Source organism: Fomitopsis serialis, assembly GCF_022376445.1.
Source record: "Fomitopsis serialis strain Sig1Antser10 chromosome Unknown B0H18scaffold_120, whole genome shotgun sequence".
Classification (NCBI taxonomy): domain Eukaryota; kingdom Fungi; phylum Basidiomycota; class Agaricomycetes; order Polyporales; family Fomitopsidaceae; genus Fomitopsis; species Fomitopsis serialis.
Window position 1 is genome coordinate 43,843 of NW_025955080.1, and position 24,535 is coordinate 68,377.

Here is a 24,535-nt window from a genome sequence, read left to right on the forward strand (position 1 = left end):
CCAGATTTTTCCATAAGTTATGGTGTTGCTTCTGACGAGAGGGATAATGCGTCGGAGAAATGGGGGGTACATCATGAAAGCACGAGATTGTGGGTATGTGTATGCTACAGTATGTCCATGAGACGCAATGGAGAGAAAGTCGACCCAGATGGCTGGTAGGACGTAAACTTCAGAGGTGAGGACTCCAACCTGTGATGCAATACTGAGTGAACATACTTCCGAGCACGACGTCTGAACGTACCGCAGAACATCTGGGCAAGGTTTCCAGGGTCTGTGGCTTCAGTGACCAACTCGTTGACAGTATACTCGATCGAGAGCGTCTTGTCCAATTTCCGCCTTACCGCGGTCAGAGCGCGATCGGCGGCTTCATCGGCGGAGCCGCTAGCCATGTCAATGCCAATCATCCAACGGACGGCCTCTCCGGTGAACGTTGCATCGTTGCCCGACCCTTGCACTCGCTTCATCTTCACTTCGCTCGCAACCCTAATGACCTCTCAGCACAACACGACTCGCGCGACAGTCATGGTCCTCGCACTGACCAGGAGTGCAGAGGATCGTACTTGAAGACCTCCAAAACAGTCAGGACGACTTCAGACTCGTCCCGCAGAACACGGAGGGTTTCCTCTGCGCATCTCTGGAATACACCCTGAGTGCCAGAGGTACCCAAGCCATCCACGACGTCAGCCGTCAAGCGGAAGGGGACACGCTCCGGGATAGGCAACATTTTACCCTGCCAACGAATTGAGGATACTGGCGTGAAGACAAGTAGAGGGCTTACCTGGTCGAAAGCAATTCCGAGATCAATGTGGACCATTTCTCCAGTTGCATTATCCATAAGGATGTTTGAACAGTGCCTGTCACCGAGTCCGAGGATATGCCCAACGATTGCGTTCGTCGCCACACTGCGCGAGTACTTGAGACGCATCGTGAACCACGCGAGGGGCTCCTTGTGTCGCTCCGTGAAATAGTGGCGCATGACCGGTCTGAACCGTCGACGGAGCTTCACGAGGAATTCCAGCATCTGTGAACGATCGTTCTGACACTCGTGCTGCTTCTCTTTCAGCTGTCTCATTACGTCGTGTGATCGTATATCACCCGGTCTATACCTATGGGGAAGTGTCAGTCGATTTCAGTCAATTGATATACCGACACAGACGCCAGCCAACTCACCGCGAATGTGCATCGGGTAGCCATGTAGCCAATGGAGTGGTGTCTTGGACAAATTCCAAAATACCGGCTTGCGAGGCCAACGGAATGATTCTATACCCTCGTACTGCGAGATCTCGTCTTCGTGTTTCACGGTCGCGACGAAGGATGATGTTCACCAGCTCGAACACCTGCTCCATTACCGCGTCTTGTCTGAGATCATCGCCACCCTTGTACTGTTTGCGCATGATGAGTTACGTTCTCGCCGTATCTCTAGCTGTCGCTCACCAATTGTTTGTACTTTTGTCCATCCACTCCTACGCAGACGCATATTTTCGGCAGATTGAGCCCACCAGACGTAGAAAAGGTGGATTCGAAGTGACTGATCCAGACACAATCACTGTACTGGCAAGATGGATCAACGGGTGTATGAGAAGTCATGACCGGAACGCGCAAGTCGCGGATTCGCTTGATGGGAAATCCATCTGGGATAGGCAGGTTACCCTTCGCATCTTTCTTGACCTTGTACGTGGCCCATTGCAAAGACGCCCGAAAGAGTTGTTCGACATCGCTAAGACGGCCTTGCACTTGTGCATCGGTCCTCAGCTGGTCAATGATGGCACCGGCAGCCGCGGCTCTTTCTGCCTGCGAGGAAACGGTCTCGAGCCTGCCTGACTGTCGTCTCCCCGATGCTACGCCTGCAGAGCTTTGGTCTGATATCAAGCAGAGCACTTGATACAAGCTATGGAACGGGTGTTCCCTGCACATCCGAGATAGCAAGCTGTGGAGAAGTGCTTGATTGGATGTAGTAGCACGGGGCGAAGTGGACTTGGAAAGCCTAGCCGCTAGTTGGTGAGCAAGGAATACGAACTTGTGAGAGGCTACACGTGTCAGAGCAGCCTCAAAGCTGACATCGGTGTCCGTTCTGTCGAAATTTGCGAGCCATAACGAACACAGACGAATAATTGATTCGCTGTCATATGCGTCGGAATGAGCAAGACATTCAGAGTATGTCGTCATGGCCAGACCGAGGAAGCGATCCCGAGCATTCTTGTGTTCCTTGAAGCGTGCTTGATCATGTCTAAGCTCTTTCTCGGCCTTCTTGAGAGCGCGCTCGAGTTCGTGGCGTTCTTGAGTGTTGACTGGCACTTTCTGCATCTTTTCTTGACGGAGTCTGATCTCCTCTGTCTTACGATCCATGTAGATCCTCCATCGTAGAGCATCCGGAGAGTTGATGACAGAGTGGTACTGATGATCCGCGAAAATGGCGTATTGATGGAAGACGGCAGCACGGTCGGCAACGTTCGACGCGACCGTCACATCTGACAACAACTGTATAGCGGGATCGAAGTACTGTTCAATGATCTGATCGGGCTTGTCGAGGGACGCCTGCGCGGACCAGGTACCCTGAGCGAGTCATGAGGGTTAATGAGACGGTGATACAGACGTCTCTGCAAAACTCACCAAACGAGCTAGAAGCGAAGCGACGCGGAACTTATCCTCTTCTGGGCCCTTCTGCGCCTCCGTGGTCATCGTGGAAAGCGTGTCCTTGAGGAGGGAAGCTGCCAACCTCGGTTCCTTCATAAGCCACAAGACATTCGCGAACTCCTGGGTAACTTCTGGTACGCCCTCTCCTCCAAGGACCTGAGCTTGAGTTATCGCATTGAGCGCTGCCTGAGGCCTTTGAGCGTCCCTCGCGGCTTGAGATAGGCGAAGGAGACATCCCCTCTCCAGTTCCATCAGCGAACGACCCAAAGGAGAGAGAAGGTCTCCAATCTTGTCACGTTCCTCCTTTTGGCGTCGTGCGCGTATCAATGAAATGCGAGTGGCCATGAGGGATTCCATATCATCGAAACTGTATACTCAATCAGTGCCCCTAACATAGGCGAATTATAGTGGAAGCGGCTTACTTCTCTATTTTGGCAGTCTGGTCGAACGCGTTCCATACATGGTTGTAAGGCTGGCCGTTGCGCGAGCGACTCAACTGCATAAGCCCCTCATGTTTCCACCACCTGATCTGGTGAAGGCACATGAGGGTTTGAGTGGTATGGCGTATAGTAGTCAAGTTCTCGTTGCCTTGGTAATGGAGTTGCGCCAGCTCTTGGAAGAGCGACTGCCGAACGACGGTATCAACCCTGTTGGGATCTCTTTCGCGATAGAAAGCCCGCAAGGACACGTATAACGATGCCCCAGGGTACTGTCCTGCACGACACTCAGGGAGATCCCAAGTACCCGTGCGCCATCCGAGTTCGTACATCATAGCACTCTGGGAGTCATTGTTTTCGTGCGATTGGGATGTCACAGAACCCAGAGCCGTCATTGCAAGACGATCGAAACCGAACGCGTGCAAGGACTGGACTACTCCTTGGCCGTGAATTGAGTCAGATGGACGAGCGGTCAGAGCTGCTCCGTGGTAGCGAAACGCGGTGTCCCATTGCTTCTCGTGGTGGAGCCGTTTGATGAGGAAATTGCTCAAATTGCTGCTTCGAATGCCGTAGAAACCGTCCGGCTCGTCGATGCGACTGTAAATATCGAAGAGCGTATCTTCAGCCGCACTAGCATCCGATGCATCTTCCGATTCATTCTCCGCGGCCAACTCCAAGAATAGCAGTGCAGTTGTGTATGCACCGCATCTGACCGATTTCTTGCTGAGGAGCCTGAAGTCGTTTCGCAACCACACATCGTAAGCCAGTGCGTCCCTGACATCAGGAGGATGGAAGTGGCGAAGATGCAATACGGTATCAATGATCGCACGTAGGCATCGAACATCTACGTCTTCGTAATTCAAGACCGCATCGAAGTGGTCAGACAGAGCAAGTCGAAGAATCTGCCCGCCGTCCGAGTTACGCGCAGAGCGCTCCGAGGACAACACGGCATGCACCAGCACAGGCATAATATTCTCTGCAAATGTCGCGTTGGATTGGAGGATCAGGGACAGGGAGGCGTAGAAACGATCTCGTATTGCGAGGGCGCCGCAGAGGGACATGGACAGATTGGTGATCCACTCAGAGAAGTCTCTAGACGCTTGTTGTAAGTGGGTACTGGCGAGCAGCTGTGGGAGACTGCCGAAGTCCTTCTCGACGACAGGCACCGGATGGGCCTGAAGATGCGATAAATCCCCGGCGTATTCGCGGCACCACGTACGCAAGGCGCTGCTATCGAGGCTGCAAACGGACATCACAGAGCGGAGAGTACGATACGCAATGTTGATCTGTGCGGCAGATGATGCGTCCAACATCTCTAGCAGAGAGATGATGATGGCACGTTGTGCTGCATCCTGCGTGCCAGATCGCTCGAGTGAAGATGTCATTTGGCGATGCCTCTGGCGGATTGTCTGGATGGCCATCTCCGCACTTGCGTGTTCCGGACTTCGTATGGTACCGCCGTTGTGGAAGAGAAGCGCAACGAAGGCGTCGATATCATCATCGTGGAGTTTATCAGAGGATGGTATGCACTGTTTGAGTGTCCAGAAGCTCGAATCCACAAGGTGCTCTGCGAAACGCTCTTGGCCGATTGTGAGGTCGCGGATTCTGCGTGCCAACCGGAACTTGTGAGCCGTTACCGGCGGGTCACTGAGAATTTGGGAGATCTCCTGCACATTGAGACTATCCCGAAGCTCGACGAGCGCAGGGGACGTGTCAAAAGGCCAGGAGGCCAAAGCGCGAATAATCTGGGGACGCAATGCATCCCGTTGGGCTAGATTCTGCATTACCGATTCTATCCAGCCAACGAGGTCGTTAGCGAGTGCCACAGACGAAGTGTCATGCGGTGCTCGCTGATAGTCCTGAGCAATTGAACCAATTTGGACAAGAAGGTCAGACAGGTGGTAGCTGCGCTCCGTCGATCGTCGGTAAACATTGAAGCACCAGTCCAGAATCGATTGCGCAGCGCGCGCCATGTCCGCCTGTGACAATATAGTCGAAGCCATGTTCATCAGCGTCCGAAGCAACGTGGAGTCCTCGAAGTGCTGGCGACGCGTAGCGACCCAAACGCATATACCATTGAGTAGTCGCATTTGCTCATTGATGAAGGGGCAGCGTTCCATGATGGCGAAGAGCTGGTGAAGAACGTGGTACGTGATTGCAGGTGATTGTGCCTCGGGGACCCACGCAGTGAACCACTGCAAGGCTTTCAGAACGATCTCGGTGCTGTAAAACGGGAAGTTTGGCTGGTGGAACTGAAACTCGTCATGACGCCTGTAGTGGAACAGATGTTCAAGTACACGATCGCTGTCCTTGTCGTAGCCGGCCATTCGAAGACCAGCATGGACGGGCCCGTCACTCGATACATCTTGATCAGCCAGCGAGCGAACGATGGTGGCTACGACAACATCGGTCGTTCGACGGAGGCAGAGGTCGAAGATTTGCTGTCCGAGATCCCGCATCGTGTACTGGAGCTGCGTTGCCAGATCCTCTGGGAGATCGCGCTCTTCGTCCAAGGCAGCCCCTATGGATATGACGATCTGGTATCCAACGGTTTCAGGAAAACACTCCTGGAGTCCATCGACCAATGTCTTGTGAACGGCACCGCAGTGATTCTGAAACAGTTGATAGCCATGTTTGTACTCCTCATTGAGGAGATTGGCAGGCGCGAAGGAATGGAACGCCACTTCAGCGCATTGTCTTCTCTCTTGATACCCGAGCACGCGGGGCGGGAAGCTGAGGAAGTCTTTGCCTCCCTTGCAAATCGAAGAGGCCATTTGAGAGGCATAATGCTCGAAGAAGTCCGCGGGACCGGATAACCCTAGCCTATCTGCCACACCCACCAGTGCAGCCTCCATGTGGCTTGCGTATTTGGGGGCGTACAGATATCCTTCTAGCAAGTGCCAGTAAGCACCTCGCCTAACGGCAGAACTGACGATCATGGTATCGGCCAGGCAGAGTATGCGGGTCATCATCTTCTCAAACCTGCAGATAGGGAAATGAGCGCCGACAAGATCAGGAGTGCTGGTCACTTACTCTGTGTGGTCAGCGGTCAGATAGGGCCGCACTTTCTCGTACAGTGCAGACGGGTCCTGACCGAGCTTGCAAGCTCGCGCGAACATGCGTGCCACGGCAGCCGAGGCACGAAAGCGCACACGGATATCATGATCAGCTCCCAACTTGGGCAGTATGGATGCTGGAAGGAGGGGCGTCACGCCATCGTCTTTGCTCTCTTCTCGTCCAGCGGCAGAGTCGGCTCCGGCATCGTCGTCTTCCGCCGGATCTATCCAAAACTGCTCCCGAGGGTCTTGGGCGAGATTTGCGTCAAGAAGACGAACAACGACGTCCCGGGACTTCCACGAAGTCAATTTGCCGCTCAGGAGCTTCGCCGCCAGACGACTCCAGAGCTCCCGAACAGCGTCGCAGATGTTGTTGGGTGTCGCCCGATCAAGCCAACATGCCATGGTAGAATGTAGGAAGTGCAAGGACAGACACTGCAAATGATCGTTTCGCGCATAACCATATTGAGGCCACAGATCGCCAAATCTCTCGAGGAACTGCTCCAGGGTAGAGGCGCTGATGCTTAACATGCCAGTTTTGACGATGGTGAAGTAGACCTGAGCCACATCCAGAAATCGCGACTCATCCGAATTTAAGACGAGTTTGGCCAGGTCCTTATCACGCGTAGGCAGCCCGGATGTGGACTGTAAGACGGGGATGACCGCAAGCGCCGTCATGCAAATCTCCATGCCGTGCGCGTCCATGACTGCAGCACCATTTCGCAACGACTCCGTGGTAGTTCCCGCATCCTGGACTGTTCTCAGTTCGCCAAAGTCGTCCTCGATATCAATGTCCATGGCCTGACTGTCAGAACCTGGACTCGTAGAGGCGCCAGACGCCAGTCGGAGGGTCGATTTGAGGGTCACCAGAAAATTCGTGAAGGTATCCTGCACCTGGCCACGATTGAGTCGATGTCAATGGCGCATACTTGAGAGGTTAGGGTCTCTTACCTCAGCAGAGCGAAATATGGTGCGCTGGACTTGGCGGCGTACACTCAAGTAATGATCATGCCTCCCCGCCCCAGTATTAAGAGCGCTAAGGATTTGCCGTCTCACTCCGGTATACGATCCAGGAGATGTCAACGTTTCCCATGGCTCTTGTGCGGGATCCTGCAGAGCAGATACTAGGGGATGCAGGCTGCCCAGCATGAGGGATCGCTCCTCCGAGGTCCAACGCTTCTCCGAGAGTTGCGGAAGAACGGTTTGAATGAGGCGGCAAGCGGCCTGGACGACACGCCGTGTTGGCTGAATGCCGTTGACGACAAGTATGGCTTCGTAGGAAAGAGCGAGGAATGACACATCGAGACAGGACCGAACTCTCTCTGCCGTAATGAAGCCGGACGCTTCCTTGCTCGACTCCCATACGGCGCAGAGCTCCTCCATGGCTTTCAGGAGAAAGGCCGAGATACGTCGTTCTCGACTACGAGGGGGAGCTAGATCGTCGAGTGCGACACTTTGTTCCTCGGAATTCTGGCCACTAGACGTGTCGGGATCGGTGGTTGCCTGACGTTGGCGCCATGGCGGCAGACGGGCCTGGATTGAGAAGTCCCGTATTACGGCGGTGTAACAATGGTCGTTGGTAGCCCGGACGATGGAGGAGTCGGACAGCGGCATTCCGCAAATTAGGTGACTCCTGGTGGAGAATGAGCAAACGCCTTCCAGGAGCATCAACAGATCGGCAACAGTGTGCGCTGGCAGCCTCGTCTTCGGTGCGCTCCCCACTCTCCATGTGTCGACAAACCAAGACAACACCTTCTCTTCGAGCTGCATCCGATAAAGCCGGACGTCCTGGCTCGCTATGCGGAGGGCCAGGTCCAAGAACGCACAGACCGAGTCGTAAGGGAACACAGGTCCCTGGACATCGAGGTCCTTGCCTAGTGTCTCTATTTCGGCAATGAGACGCTGCGACGTGAGCAGCTCCTTCGAATGCAGTAGGAAGACGGACGCGGTATGACAGGCAGCGCGTGAGACGGATGCTACTGTCACCCGGCGCATAGCATGCGCATAGATGGCATCCCATGTCGTAGTACTCGACGGTTCCGGTCTCGAGCCAGGAGCAGAGGACGAGTTGAGTGACGCGCCAATGCTGTGAGCGATAGCGGCTAGGCAAAGAAAAGTCCACGACTGGACAGACCCGCCTTCGAACGATACGAACTGCAGGAGAACGGAGATGACTTGTTGTTGCAGTTCTTCGTGTAGGATCGCCCAATGTTTGTCGATAAAGAATAGCAAGCTCTGCAGATGATACGAGCGTATGCCGGAGACGGACGAGTGATTGACTAGGTCAAGTAGAGACTTGACAGGACTCTCCAGCTTGACGCGTTTCCCCGCACCGCGAGAGTTGCTAGGCTCCATCGAATGAACGGATTCTGTGAGACGGTATAACTGCAGATGAGTTTCGTACGAGTTCCTCCATGGAGCTTGAGTGCGAGATGACTACCTTGGCTGTGCAATCTGCTTGCAGCTCGAGTATCGTCCAAGCCAGCGCCTGGCTCGAGTCGAACTGCCATCCATGCCGAAAGGTCGATCCCACAAACGGCTGCGGTGAGTCTCCGTCCACTCCTAGCTGTCGCGCCTCTAGGCGCAACCGATCTAGTGACAGCCCGTCGACGCCCCAGCGACTTTCTGCCTCGCTGCTCAACAGATGCCAGAGTTTTGCCACTCCATTCGCATAATCCACATTGGCGAACACTGTCGGGTCGACGGGCTCCGCAGTGTAGTATGGGAATAGCGTCTGCAGCACTACGACCAGATCCTGCTTCGTCCGTTGGTTCTTGGTCCCCCACATGCTCAGTAGACCTTCCCAAGCATCATGCGCAAATTTGATCACGGTAGCAGAGTCATTCAATGCGACGTGGGATAGCGCGGCGGAGAGTGCGAGTAAGTAATCATGATGCAGGGAGGAATCTCCCGGGTACTTCTGTAGAATGCGGGAAAGTCTGTTGAACAAGGCAACGGGGAGATACGGGTGTTGAGGCGAGAGCAATGGAGCAGACGATGATTGGAGCAGCACGACGAGTAGGGACATGAACTCTACCTGCTCTTGAGTGACGGGATGTGAGGTTGGGGCGGGGCTGCCAGAGAACGGTGTCTGTCGCGTCTGCGTGGCAGGAGGGAGTTTCCTCTTCCTGGAAGAGCTTGGCCCTAGCGTAGACGGCGTGCCATCTTCTCCAGACTCATCGACTTCCGACCCTGCGAGCAGACTGTCTTCCCTCTCCTCCGCGAAGGTGTCCTCCATCTCGTTAAGGTTCCTCCTAACGCGGTCTCCGAGTATGACGTTCAGAGACATCTCTAGCAACGTTATCCACGTCGTCTCGACTAGATGTTCCAGGTGCGGGGCATAGCTCAAGATGCACCGAATAGCCTTGGCATACTGCAGCGCGACTGGGGTGAACAACTCGCCTCTATTGATGATAAACTTCGTAAGATGGGCTAATACGGCCTTCACCACCTTGCTGTTCATGCGTTGGACGCTATGCTCGATTAACCAGCGAACGGCGGAGGCAGCGTCGCCCAGCCGCCGTTTGACTACAGCGCTCGACGCGTCACCCTTCTTCGCGTATGCATCCTTCTCCTTCAGCACAGCATTGAAAAGGGCCTGGTAGATGACGAGCCACGCCTTCCCGTCGCCTTTCTCGTCGACCTTGAGGATCGTAGACTCGTGCGCGAATACGGTCTGTAATGAAGAGATACCCTCTTGTCGGTCCTTTACCTTCTCGCTCCTGAGCAAGTCCAAAACATTCTTGATAGTCGCACTTCCCATAACTACGAGCGGAAGTCGAAGAGCAGCATGAACAGAGCAGGAAGAAAAACAGGTTGGAGGGCAATTGAAGGTCGTTGGCCGAGGACATTGACAATGACAGTTCTTGCCAAAATAGGGCATGTCAGCTGACTTAGACGCTCAAAATACTGGTTAAATAGCCAGAAGATTTTGAAGCACGCTCATTTCCTTCTCTCCAATGTACTCAGTGCTCCCTATCCTACTTACCATGTCTCCCTCGAGTGAGCTGTCGTTCAAAAATCTCTACTTCGCATCTGTATGGCGTCTTTCTGCCCGGGCAGCTGCTCTACGCATCCACTCTGCATCGGTTCTGGTGAATCGCCAAGAACAACCGACGGATATCTGTCTAATCAACAGACATCCGGGCGACTTTCAGAACTGAAGATCTCATTATGAGGCCCTTCATGATATATGTTCGCCGTACATTTTGATACTGTCGTACGTACCGTGTAGCTTGTATCGCATTCGTTGTAATAGTACGATACCGGACAATGAAAATTTTGGCACTATTCTATCTGGAGTGGTTCAACGCAATCACGTCGTCAGGGAACGCCTCGGCCTCAATGACCTTCCAAGTATTAGTGCGTACAGGAGGAGAGTTGTTCACGAGGCATGCCAGTGAGCTCGAACAATGACACACGTACTATATAACATCGGCAGCTGTAGCTGGATGTTATGCAACTTCACATGATATCGACAGCACATGGGCTCTTCCTGACTCATGATGTCTGCGCAAGTAGTTCGATAACATGCGTTTGGCCGCAATTTGGCCGTGAGTAATCTCGCGCAGGGAAACAGAGGGGTCATTGCAACCTGAGGGCACCGGAAGTCTACGTTTTCACAAACACAAGGGATGGATCGCTCTAGTCATGGATCGCCCATCACAACGTGTCTTTGTTCAAAGGCAGACATTGGGGTTGACGGTCGGAATCCGATTCCCAAATAGCACCTTGCGGCCAGAAACAGAATTCCTGTAGCCAAATCGTTCAGCAAAGTATGTTGCTGCTCCACAAATTTCATACTCACGTCTACGCCGCAGGCAGGATCGCACTTCATCCACGCTGGCCAATCTAGCCATTTGATCAGAGCGTCGAACTCTCCTCTCCATTCCACCAGGAGGCGTGATACGACCTCCACACTCTGTTCTTCGACGTCAAACGCACCCCTCCAAGCCTCCGTGTATACGCGGCAGATCTCGTGCAGTACCTCCTTCGTCGCATTGTACAGGACACGCTCCTGCTTTGTGAACTTCGACAGCGGGAGACGCGCCGTGTACTGCGTCGCGCACTCCTCAGCCATCTGCGCATACCACTCCGGGGTGCCGACATGCTCGCGGTGCATGTAAGGGAGGAGCGACACGAGGAGTTGTCTGCGTATGGCCAGTACATGCTCGGACGCATTGCTGTAGGGTTGATGAAGGAGGTGGCGCACGAACGGCAGCCGGTCGAAGAACCGATCCTGGATGACACGCGCAAGGCCTTGCCAATCCACACCACTCTTGCCGGCTGGGTCCCGAGCCAGCATCTCCGTGACGTCCGCCTGCACACGCGCGACATCCTCTTTCGATATGCCCATCAGCCGATATTCTGGGCGTTTGGACGAGCGGCGCGATTCGACGAGGGATGTGAGGGCCGGATCGTAGAACGAGACCATGGTCGATGGGTCGACTCGGATGCGCACCTCGCCCGAGTTGTGCCAGGTACCTGTATGTCTGACCTCAGCGAAGCTTGAAGGCAAACTACCTTTCCAGCCTGCTGGTGGTACCATGGGCTCGCGATGCAACGGCGGCAGAGCTGTGGGCAACGGAGCCATGTGCGCGGAAGAATACGTCGCCGTGACATTGTCAGAGACAACAGCGACGAACTTGAATCCATCGTTGGCGACTAGCGAGTGGGCGGAGACCAACTCCAGCCCATCCGAGATGTTGCAGTACATGAGCTCGCTGTGCGCCCAATGTCAACACATATGCGAGTATGCATGGAGGCACACTCACAAGTCGATCTGCATCCTGACAATTCCATCAAGGCCGTACTGCTTGCCCCATTCGCACATTTTGCGGAAGCGCGCCTCTTCGCCGAACCATTTATCATGGGCATCATAGTTCACTTCGCCCCAGAAGAGGACGTCTTGTGTATCGACAGTCCCACCGAACTTGTTCCCACTAGCACCGTCGAAGAAGAGTAAGTTGAGTTCACGCGTGGCGCTATACGTGAAGAGTGTGCTGTTCAAGCCTCCTGTAAAGACCTGAGAGTGTTCCGGGTCGAATGCAATCCAGTCCCTCGTCGGCGGCTCTTTTGTGTGACGCCCATGATAGAGGAGAGTACCCGGAGGGATACTGGCACGGATAATCGCATGACCTTGAGAATACTTGGTGGTCAATACCTTGAACTTGAGTAGAACGATGTGCGCACCGTTAATATATTTAGAGTTCGGTGCGAGCTGCAGCAGTGAGGCCAACGACTGGAAAATGAGGTTTCCCGTGGCATCTTTGCTAGGCCGCTCGTCCCACGGCCTTAAGTGCTGGGTATCATATCGGGAGTCAGGGATAGGTGCCAATGGTACCTGCTCATGGGCACAGACTCCCAGCACAATGCTGGACGCGTAAAGAGGCAGGGCCAGAGTATGCTGCCAGCGCATGAAGGGCGATAACGGGTACAGGAGGGAACCCCAGCACGGCGTCCGACATTACTTATGTACTTAGCAGGGCTCATCGAGAAGGCAACACCAAGTGTGTCCGGAAGCCAATCCAAGATAGATGATGATAGACGCTGTCAAGGAACCCGAATACGTTGAAACGTTGCATGATACACGAGGAGGAGGAGACGAATGGGAGAAGCTGATGGCGATATTGTGCCGCCTCTTTTCCTCCCCACGGATCCGAAAGTGTCCGTTGCGGGCTGCGGGCAAGGACCTTTCACACCTTATCAAAGCCGGAAGTGGCCTAAGGCTGTTTGTGCGGTGAACCCTCTGAAGAGGTGCTGTTCGGAGGACGCCCAGGCATGCTCTTCCGACCGGTAAGTAACAGCGATCCTTAGAAGTTTGTGCTTGTATACTTACTTATAAGTAGCCAAGTACTATACGGGGCATCGGCTACCGACAAAGCGCCCGGACATGATACCGCTTATAATTCCATATTCTATGTAGACCCTTCCCGAAACAGCGCGCACAGGCGGGAGTCGTCGGGCCAAATCATACTTAAATATTGTCTCGTCAAGCAATCCGTACCCTCTGTCGGTTTACCTCGACCACGAACCTCGGTCTACCTCGCCCTCGACGTTGCTTGTTACGGTACAATCCTGATGGGAATGCCCCAAGAATTCCCTATGTATGGATACTAATGCCTGACTTGCTCTGCCTGTACGCATGCAGACGCATGCGCACTTGAGCGCCGAGGCCTGAGGGTATAGCAATATGGAATTACTTAACTTAGCTGTAGCTGGAATGGCCGGTAGGAAGCCGTAAAACACGCAAGAAGGTTGCGGGCTGTGTTCTCACCATCATATCTGTCACACAGCGGCTCCGCTCGATATGATCAGCGCTGTCTGGCGCACCTAAGGCGCACTGACCTTGCACTGACCCGTGGAATCCTCGGCTTCAGACTTGCTATGCGAAGCCGCATCATGAGGCGTGTATTGAGTGTCCGGGCGGAAGCGTCGTAAGGTTCCAAACTAGCTCCATGGCAAGAGAACTGTCGTGGTACATAGCCAGTGAAGGAGTGAGACCAGAAAATTGCGTGCAGAATGCTGTAGGACTCTCGCCTTATTTCCTAGGAGGACATTTGTACCCGGAGAAGCGTAGCCGCTCGCTGATCAGTAAGTGCCAGTGCTCGCCCGAAGGCGGGATGAGACCGAAGGACTAGTACAGCAAATGGCTGAGATGGTAATAGCTGACATTTACCGATATCATTTCTCGTGGCACTCCGCGAACGGCCTGCAGTACGACTCGTGCCGCTGCCAGCGCGCAGGGTAGTCGAATGCGAGCACGCGCTAGCTTGCCTCTTTTTTTTATTTTTTTTTATTCTCCATGTTTTAGGCCCGTACGGTAGGTACATGCGGTGATGAGCCCTTAGCTCACCTACCCACCGAAAACGCCATTTACGGTCGATACAACGGTACACTAAGTCAGAACGGTCGACGCACTGCCCGTCCGTTCGAGGGAACCGCCCGATGTTCGAAGCTCAGGCGTCGATGTTCGGAACCCTTAGTGGCGGAGGCAAGCGGTTTAGAAGCGTCGCTACATTGGTAGGACTCCGGAGCAAGTACATGGTTACGTCAACCTAGCTAGTGACGCCCCCGGCAACTCTCGTATCTATGTCCTCGACCACCACACCCGTGACCTCCACCTCTACCCCTACGAACAGACGGACCGGTGTCGGCGCCACGGTCAGTGTTGACGCGCTCGAGTAGGCTTTCGAGCAACCCAACGAGGGTGCCGTGCGTGTGGCGCTGGTCGACTGCGATGTTGTGAATTGCTCGACCCATGGCCTCGAGGTTATCGGGCAGCTGGCGAAAGTCGGACAGGATCAACGACTCGCGCTGATACTGCGGGTTCGCGAGGGGACGACGCTCGGCCTGGTTGACTTGTTCGAGCAGTACCAAGGTCTCGGACCACGCGATCGTAGGTGTAACGCCCCCTTACTCACGCCGTGATACGCTGCACCCAGTCTCTATTCCAGAGTGGTGCGGTATCGGTGACGAGTGTAAAGGAACTGGAACTCCCACACTCGCTGGCGCCGTCCTTAAGGGACGGCGCCTACGCACGCGATCGTAGATACATTATATGTCCTAATTTAGTAACTACGTGAATGTAACGTAGCCACGTTACACTCTCCCCCCTTGGACCCGTCCACGGTCCACAGCGATGTACAGTAGAATAAAAATAGAAATACAATTGGAGATGCGACGACCCGACGGTGGTAGCGAATGGTACGATGAGGACGACGCTGTACTGTAGACAACGACTCGCGAGTCGCGTCAGTGAGCAGCACATCCGCCATCGTCGTCACACATAACTCGAGGGAGTTATGCGACCTTGGATACGTAGCGGGCCAGCGGCCGCTACATGTCACGCTCCGCACCCGGGTCGTCCGCCTGAGTGTCGTTGTCCATCTCGACGTCGTTGACTACATCCGTGGGGATGTAGACGTTCGCAGGGATGGGGGGCATGTCGTTGATGTGGACGACATGCTCATGGACCACATCGCTCCCTACGGACGGGTACGTAGCATACGGCGCCGCAGTATCAATCGCCCGGCCCTCGTGCTCGTTCCTCCGACGCCGATAGAATTCCTCGAGGAATCCTACCTCGTCCGGATGGTACCCCATCCGCGAGAACCAACGGGCGACATCAAATATAGTGATGTCGGCCAGGCTCGCGGGGAACGCGACGGTAGCCCGTCCAGCTCCCAGCGGGTAAGCTCCTTCCTGTACCAGTCGTCGGTACAGGCCCGGGATGGAGAACAGCCGTCCCGTGGCGACTTCCCAAGGACGACGCGACTGCGTTGTCGTTGGGGCCAATCGACGCGTGAGGTGCAGGGCCTCAACGTCGTCGACGTTCGGCCGTCCTCCACGGTCGACGCGCATACCCAGCGGTATGCGGTCGCGATTGACGCGGTACCACTCGTGCCATTCGAGTGCCGTCGACTGGTTCGTCGGCTGGGCCAACCCGCCCCTCGACTTCTTCTTGGGCGGGGCGGTGGCCGCTCGTCCCGCCGGCGACCTGGCCCGCCGCTTGCTCGACGTCGCTCCCGTATTCGACCACGTCGCCGTGGTCGTCGACGAGGCGGCAGGGGCCGTTCCCGCTGAGGGTCCCGCCGTTGAGGCCGCGGTACGACTCCCCGACGGCCCTGCGCCCGCCGTTCCGGCTGGCGGTGCATTCGCCCGTCGTCGATGCTCCTCGCGGCTCTCCTGCATGGCCCGGGCCATGTCGCCGACCTCCTGGTCCTGCGTCCGACGGGGGGGTTGCCATTGCTGCATCAGCCAACGCGGCCCCTCAACCGCTCCTATCCTCTGGTCCACCTGGGCCTGGTGGATAAGGTCCCGCACCCGGAACCTCGCCTGCTCGTCTACCAGGGCCCGTCGACGGATGATCTCCGCCTCGGCACGACTACGAGGGATGTAGTTGTGCCACTCGCCCGCTGATACGCCTCTAGGCTATCTAAGCCCCGAAAACGCAATCTAGGCCTCTACGATGCTCCGAAGCTCTTAGAAGATCCACTACAACTGTTCGAAGATTTCGAAGTTCGTAGCCAACCCTGGCTCACCTTAGAAGACTATCCGCGACCTTCCGGCACCTCAGTGACACTATAGGAGCACCTACCCACCTATCTAGACGACCCCAGAGCACGCAGGTCACTCGAAGATACACTATGTGTTAGAAGACACTCGAACATGTTAGAAGACGTGCTACGGTGTTAGAAGATCTCCTGCGAGACCATAGGATGCTACAGGATGTCCAGTGAGTCCTTGCAGGTCGTCTCACATCCTCGACGAGTGGTCTCGGTTTCCGGCGTCATGTGATAGCCGGTCGGCCTTTGGACCACTGGTTAGCGAGCCCAAGAGCAGTTGTCACGTGTTAGAAGCCATAGCCGGATGTTTGGGGCCGTCGGAGCTCCGTAGTGGTAATAGCCGTGTTTCCCTGTATATACTCTGGGACTGGTTCCCTTCGAATCTCAGAGACCCCCTTACCCTCTCAATCTCACCTCGCACCGGCGAGGTTCGTCAGTCAGCCAGTACGTTCAAAAGTCAGCAAGTTCGCCAGTCAGCCAGTACGTTCGAAGCCAGTCAGTCAGTCAGTCAGTTCGCCAGTACGTTCGCCAGCTCGTAGTTGCCCCGAGAGGCTCTACACTTCTTCTCCTGCTGTTGCTCGCCTTCCTTGTCACCGTTCGTTTGACACGTCTGTCGAAACCCTCCCTCCTATCTTCGAGGCTTAGCCCTCGTCTTCGAACAGTCTTCGACATCTTCGAAGCTCTCCCACGTCGTTCGGAGTCTTGTCCGTCCTCCTCCTTCTTACCTAGACCACTGTACAGTCCCCCGTACATCTCATAGACTCAGAGGCCTCGCATACCACTGCTCGACCTCACGGTTGGGTTTTTGTGTGGCTTTTGTGTTCTTTTTGGTCGCGTCATCTTGGAGCCCACCGCGAGGGGGATATAGAGCAAGATTCCGCCGCGTCGGAACTTCGAAGTCAACCCTGAAGACTACCGAGACTACGAAAGTCCTCTCCTCGCACTCGCTATCGACAGTAGACTAGGTCCCCGATCAGCCGCCGCCTTTCGCAGGCATAGCAACCCTCTCCCAGGACCTTCGACTATCCCCTCTTCGCCCGAAAACGTCGAGCTTGTCCCCGATCACGACGATCCGGAACGCTCCGTTCGAGACCAAGTGCCTACTACCCCATCCCATTCCAGACGTGCTTGAAGACTCTTGCTTGCAGACGACTTAGAGGCACTAGTCTTCGGATCCCCTCTACCGCTTCTAACACCATCACCACTTCTCGAAGGAGAGGAACCCACCTCAGCCACAGTCACCACGCATAGAGGATCTTCCACCTCACGTCTACCCATACCCACCAGTCGTAGAGTGTCGTCAGTCCCTCCAGGACCAGAGCAGTCCGCGCCGCGACGGACTTCGACCGTCGACACCCCTAACCCTTCGAACACTTCGACAATACCTTCGAACATTTCAACAATCCCTTCTATCGCTTCGCCAACTCCTTCTAACACTTCGAAGCTGAGTCCGAATATGACCGACGCAGGAGCACCAGCCTCGAAGGCGGCTTCAATGCCTGCACGCGGACACTCCACTGCACCTGTCTTTGACGAGTCAGAACCTTTCTCATTCAACCGCTTTTTCCAAGACCTCGAAACACACTTCGCACGATGCCGAGTTACCGACGACTCCGACAAGAAGTCATGGGCAGTTCGCTACCCTCCTATCCGCGTCTCCGACCTATGGATGATGCAGCCAACATTCAAGGATGCTACGAAGCCCTACGAGGAGTTCGTGACCGCCCTACGAGCACTCTATCCTGGAGCTGATGACGAGCACAAGTACTCGCTCGCTGATCTCGACACGGTCGTCCATGATCGCATAGAACTCGGGATGACCAATGCCCTCCACCTCGCTGCCTACTACCGCGACTTCTACATGATTTCGGAGTACCTGATCGCTCGAGGTTCGCTTTCGACACTCGAACAAGATCGGAAGTTCCAGCAAGGCTTTCCGAATACGCTCTGGGGTCCCATCGAGCAGTGCCTGTTCATGCGGAACCCTGACCGCTCTCGAAGGAAGCCCTGGACGTTCGCAGAGATCTACGAGTCAGCACAGTGGGTGTTAGATGGTCCTACACCAGCTTCGACCTTTCGGCAAGCTCGTCCCCCTATGCCTACGACCACACCCGCTGCGTCTATCCTGCCATCCCCACCTGTGACCACGAAGTCCGAAGACCTCCTACCATTGCTACAGACGCTGATCAAGACCCTCGAGGCCCAGCAGTCTCACAGCCGGTCACCTGAATTCTCGAACAGTCGTGACAGCCCTCGGTGCTTCTATTGCGGACGTTCGGGATGTTGGATCGGTGACTGCGAGATGTTCGAAGAAGACAGGAAGAAGGGCCTGTGTCGACGGAACCCCGATGGCAAGATCGTCTCGTTCGACAACCGCTTCATGAGTCGCCGAGACAGTGAGACCCTCCGAGACGCTATCTACGAACATGCACGTCGTTCGAGCAAGTTAGGACTCAGTTCGTCGTCTTCGAGTGGTTCAGGCAGTGCTATGCAAGGCGCTACAGCCATGCAGTTGCTCTATGAAGCAGTCAAGAGTCCGCCTATCCCTACGCATGCCCTCGACATTGGAGAGATGCTAGCCTGCATGGACGCCCAGCTATCACGGTTGACGGAGATCTATGCTCGGGAACAGCATAAGCAGACCGTTGTCGACCGAGTTGTCATCGAGAAGCATCCCCTACGCTCGAACACCCACCTGGCTGATCAACCACTACTACCCATGACGTGTTCGAAGTTTTCGGAGCGAGCCCCAAACTGCCTGTCATGTTCGAAGACAAGACCAAGTACCCTAGCGCCTGCGCCAGTCGTCCGACCTACCATCGACACCGAGAGTCCCGCTTTCCCATCTGCAAATGTTCGAGACATGACCTACGCACCTCCTCCCACCCAACGTTTCGAAGCGACCCCTACGAAGTTCGAAGCGAGCCCTCGAAATTTCGAAGCATCTCCCACGAAGCGACAGAGCCGAGCCAGCTTCTTTATAGCACAGCCCCCGCCCCAGCTTGCCGAACTGGCTGTCGAGTCCTCATTGAACACTCCGTGTGTACCATTGACATCTGAGGAGCTTCGAAAATTGCCTTCGTACCTTCGCGACCGATACTGGGCAGCACTGACGCCTCGGACGGCGGAGCGCAAGACGAACCAGGCGTCTACAAACACTGCAGCTATGGAACCACTTTCGAACTACAGCCTTATGATCGAAGACACTTCCCCAGCTGTCACCGTGTTAGGGGACCTTCCGGAGGGCAGCCTTACGTTAGAAGAGACTCCTACGTCTTCAAAGTCTTCAGACATACGACCTACATCTTCGAAATCTTCGGACAGTCGACCTACGTCTCCGAGATTGTCAGATGACCAACCTGCACCTCCGAAATGTTCGGACTATCGACCTATGTCTTTGAAGCCTTTGAACGGTGATCTCCCCACGTCGACGGAATCTTTGAGTGCTCCTACGACATTGGACACTCCGCCTATCTCTCCGAAATGGCCAGATCATGCCCCTACGTCTCCGAAATCTTCGAACGGTCAAGCCATGTCTCCGAGATTTTCGGACTATCAACAGATGTCTTCGAACAATCTCTCTACGCTGATGGAATCCTTGAACACTCCTACGACGTTTGACACCCCTTCTATCCCTTCAGAATTGCAACACCACGCTCCTACGTCTCAAGAATCTTCGAACTTTCGAGCTACATCTCTGAGATTGTCAGACCACCATCCCAGGTCTACGAAATCTTCGAAGCCTCTTATGCCATTTCTAGAATCGTCGAACTGTCCCCTCCCATCTCCGGAACCTTCCGACCTTCCTGCTATGCCTCCGAAATCATTGGATGCTTATGCTTACGCTCCGAAAAGTTCGGACTATCTTTCTGCAACTACGACGCCTTTGGATCCTCCTATGATGTCTACCCCCACTCCTTCGATGTTGTCAGACTCTGCTCCTACGTCTTCGAAGTTACCGTGCGCTGTGCTACCGCCAAAATCTTCGAACACTCCTACGATGGATGGCCTGTCACCTCCACTGGCTACTATGTTGCCCGAGCATGACGAGCAGCCCATGCTTCCCTCCCCGCCCCGCCCGTCTCTTGTATCTATCTCTGCGCTGACCGAGGACGGTCACAATTTCAGTAAGGGGGAGGATCACCACGACCACTTGGTAGTACCATCACCAGACACGCCTCGAAAGCTAGACCCACACCTCGAAGACGTCGAACATACCCTATTGCTCTCGCAACCAGCAGGTCCACCCAAACACGTGTCGAGAGTCTTCTACATGTGTGTGGTGCTGTTCGTCACTGCCGCACTGTTTTTCGCTTTTGGAGACAATCTATGGCCATGGGATCGACGTGGAGTGCATGAACAACAACTCCGAACGTTCGAAGACACGTACCTAGTCCTACCACCCGACATGGCCCCAGACCCAACAAACCTAATCGTTCGTAGAGTGAATACCTTGCAAAGATGCCCGCTGCACCTCGGGGTCGAGCCTGAGCGTTACGAGACAGTCAGGGACCTCGACTTCCTTCGAGACGACCTAGAGCAAGCTCCGAACATGTCAGTCAGGCAGTCACCCAATGCGAAGACGAGACCTCGCTATCACGGCCCATTGGTCGTTCAATCACGCAGCCACGCACGTCACAGTGTACCGCTGGCTAGAGAGAAGGAGAAGGAGTCTACGATGTCCCTAGGAGCCTCCGAACACTTCGAAGATGCATTTGACAAGCTGGATGCAGACAGTGTTTTGTACGAAGACAGCTAGGGTCTTCTACGGTGCTAGACGAGCTGTTCCCGCCGTAGGGGGCAATGATACCACCCAAGCAATCCTTAGTTCACGTCCTACCTCCAATTTCAACCATCCTTCACCTTCTACCGACCCCGGTGGTCCTCTACGAAACAAGCACCCTTCATCTGCTATACCCGCTGACCGAGGACGGTCAGGATTTCAGTAAGGGGGAGATGATACGCCTCTAGGCTATCTAAGCCCCGAAAACGCAATCTAGGCCTCTACGATGCTCCGAAGCTCTTAGAAGATCCACTACAACTGTTCGAAGATTTCGAAGTTCGTAGCCAACCCTGGCTCACCTTAGAAGACTATCCGCGACCTTCCGGCACCTCAGTGACACTATAGGAGCACCTACCCACCTATCTAGACGACCCCAGAGCACGCAGGTCACTCGAAGATACACTATGTGTTAGAAGACACTCGAACATGTTAGAAGACGTGCTACGGTGTTAGAAGATCTCCTGCGAGACCATAGGATGCTACAGGATGTCCAGTGAGTCCTTGCAGGTCGTCTCACATCCTCGACGAGTGGTCTCGGTTTCCGGCGTCATGTGATAGCCGGTCGGCCTTTGGACCACTGGTTAGCGAGCCCAAGAGCAGTTGTCACGTGTTAGAAGCCATAGCCGGATGTTTGGGGCCGTCGGAGCTCCGTAGTGGTAATAGCCGTGTTTCCCTGTATATACTCTGGGACTGGTTCCCTTCGAATCTCAGAGACCCCCTTACCCTCTCAATCTCACCTCGCACCGGCGAGGTTCGTCAGTCAGCCAGTACGTTCAAAAGTCAGCAAGTTCGCCAGTCAGCCAGTACGTTCGAAGCCAGTCAGTCAGTCAGTCAGTTCGCCAGTACGTTCGCCAGCTCGTAGTTGCCCCGAGAGGCTCTACACTTCTTCTCCTGCTGTTGCTCGCCTTCCTTGTCACCGTTCGTTTGACACGTCTGTCGAAACCCTCCCTCCTATCTTCGAGGCTTAGCCCTCGTCTTCGAACAGTCTTCGACATCTTCGAAGCTCTCCCACGTCGTTCGGAGTCTTGTCCGTCCTCCTCCTTCTTACCTAGACCACTGTACAGTCCCCCGTACATCTCATAGACTCAGAGGCCTCGCATACCACTGCTCGACCTCACGGTTGGGTTTTTGTGTGGCTTTTGTGTTCTTTTTGGTCGCGTCACCGCCTGCAAGACGGTCGAGTTGTCGGGGAGTGGAGCGGACGGCGGCCAGTTTGGGGGTGCCTCCGGTGGTGCACCAGTACTCGCCAGAGTACTGGTGTTAGTCGCCCGCGCCTTGCCCTTGCCCTTCAGGCGATGGCTGACGACGGCTTTCTTGAGACGGCGACTTTCTTCGTCGGCGTCGGCGTCGTCGTCGTCGTCGTCGCTCGGGTGAAAGTCGTCCCAATCCGCGGTCATTGGGTCGTGCGGCTGGGCCGGTGGCATCTGCGAAGATGCCTCCGGTGTTGGCCACCTCGATGGCTGCAGGGGCAAGGCTGGGGTGGGCTGCGTCTGCGAAGACGCAGCCTGGTTGTCCTGTCGAGCCTCCTTGGCGGGCTCGTTCGTCGCTGCGGGCTTTGGCGACGGAGGAGGGGGGCTTGGCGACTGCTGGCGGTCGTCCAGTCGTCGGCGGTAGTACGCGATGTCGTCGTGGAGGTCCTCGATGTCGTCCACGAGACGGCGGGTGTGCTCGTCCCTTCGTCGCACCCGGGCTTCTTCGTCGGCGAGCCGCCGCCGCATCTCCTGCTCGGACTGCGCGGCGTACTCCACCTGTTCGCGCAGTCTCGCGATGATTTGGTCGTTGACGACCGCCTGGTTACGCAGTGCGTCGACCAGGTCCCTCCCCCCCTGCAACCAACCCTCCTGTGTCAGAGAGTGTGCCACGTCCGCCCGCATGTGGACGGCCAGACTCTCCGCGACGCGCTGGTACTCAGCGTCGCCACCACCTCGGGGCAGGTGGTGGACGAAGGCCTCGCAGACGCTGCAGAGGCTGGTGGGGTGTGTCGCCAGCGGCGTCACGGGGAAGTACGGCACCCAGTTGGTGCCAGAGGGTGCGAGCAGCAGGCTGCTCGTGGTCGCAGTACCAAACTGGTACTGCGACGATGCGGTCGGCCGGTTACGGTCGACCTGCATCATTGTAGCCGCCTCATTGCTGAGGACGACCGGCTCGTCGAGGTGCGGGGGAACGCGCAGCTCGGACAGCGTCGGCGACGTTGGCGGCAAAGCCGACGACGGCGGCGACGTCTGTGCGGGCGCACCACCGTCAGGTGGTGCGTCCGTGGTGTTGTGAGGCACGGTGAAGTCGTTGGTGCTCATGATGAGGCGAGGTGCGGTGAGCGGTGAGGTGGGTGGTAGTTTGAGTTGGGGAGTGGCGGCAGCAAGAGTTGTGGCTTTGTTGGCGCCTGCCGCGGTCACCTGACTCCGAGCGACGCGTCCGTGCCCAATCCGGTAAGAAGTCCCGCCTTCGAGCGTCTCCAGCCACCAATCGCTGCAGCCACGACCACCACCTCGGTGGTCGTGCCGCCCTGCCTGGCCATCGCGCACCACTACTTTGCAGTGGTGGTACGTCTACTTGGGACTCTTCTTTGGAAGAGTTCGCCATGATTTGGCGCCATGTAAGGTGAGGTACTCGTCGAGTGCCGCTAAGTCCTTGCAGTGGGCGTACGGCTCCCAAGATGTGTCGCCGAGCGTCCATCGGACGTGGAATTCGACACGGTTGCCGTCCCATCGATGACCCAGTATATCGTCGACCAGCCATTCCTGCTGGTCGTCGTTGCCGAAGTCGTAGAACGACTTGGCTTCCCGGTTAGGGAACAGACCGTCATCGTTGGGCTCATGTCTCCTAAGCAAGGAGACATGGAACGTCGGGTGTATGCGCCGGTCCTTCAATTCCTGCGGCAACTCCAACGTATAGTTGGAGGTGCTTGGATTGCACGCCGTCACTGTATACGGCCCAATGAATTTGGGCATCAGTTTCCGAGCACGACCCTTGGGTAGTGCTAGGTTCTGCGTGCTCAGATACACTTGAGATCCTGTGTGGAACTCTGGTTCCTCTTGTCGATATTTGTTCGCGTGGAACGTTTGGTGTACACGACTCTCAATTAGAGCGTCGTGTGCCATTTCCAGATAGTGCCGTGCTCGCTGGGCAAATTCACGGACTCCTGAGTACTTGGAGTCCGTGGAGAATCCGGCCATCATGCGGGGCATGTACCCGTAGTTCAACTCGAACGGCGCGAATCCAGTGGATGCACTGGATGCTGAGTTGATAGCGAACTCCGTGAGGGGTAAGCTATCTACCCAGTCGAGTTGGTCCGGTGAGACCATCGACCGCATTATCTGGGATACCGAACGTATCGCACGCTCAGTCATGCCATCCGTCTGAGGATGGAAAGACGTCGACATGAGTAATTTCGCTCCTAGGAGCCTATGAACTTCACGCCAGAATTTTGACGTGAATTTCGTATCTCGGTCGGAGACTATGGACTCAGGGAGTCCATGTAGTCGTACTATCTCGCGAACGTAGAGTTCAGCGAGTTCGGCGGCCGTAGTCGTCGTTTTGATAGGTATGAGGTGTACCATG

At 55.5% G+C, this 24,535-nt stretch overlaps 2 protein-coding genes across 2 annotated transcripts; both read right to left on the reverse strand.

The window, feature by feature from the left end:
- Positions 1 to 104: 104 nt before the first annotated feature.
- Positions 105 to 9,890, reverse strand: B0H18DRAFT_884948 (uncharacterized protein; the record flags this gene model as incomplete). Its single annotated transcript, XM_048041053.1, has 10 exons — positions 105 to 491; positions 536 to 730; positions 779 to 1,106; positions 1,171 to 1,382; positions 1,435 to 2,553; positions 2,611 to 3,001; positions 3,057 to 6,053; positions 6,363 to 7,021; positions 7,079 to 8,512; positions 8,568 to 9,890. 10 exons carry the CDS (start codon positions 9,888 to 9,890, stop codon positions 105 to 107), a joined length of 9,045 nt encoding a protein of 3,014 aa, XP_047887637.1.
- A 526-nt stretch (positions 9,891 to 10,416) lies between these two features.
- B0H18DRAFT_914299 (uncharacterized protein) lies at positions 10,417 to 12,569 on the reverse strand. Its single transcript, XM_048041582.1, has 4 exons — positions 12,320 to 12,569; positions 11,902 to 12,265; positions 10,935 to 11,850; positions 10,417 to 10,879 (listed from the first exon to the last, which is right to left on the reverse strand). The coding sequence occupies exons 1-4, from the start codon at positions 12,543 to 12,545 to the stop codon at positions 10,790 to 10,792; spliced, it is 1,596 nt and encodes a 531-aa protein (XP_047887638.1). The 5' UTR covers positions 12,546 to 12,569; the 3' UTR covers positions 10,417 to 10,789.
- Between the last annotated feature and the right edge of the window lie 11,966 nt (positions 12,570 to 24,535).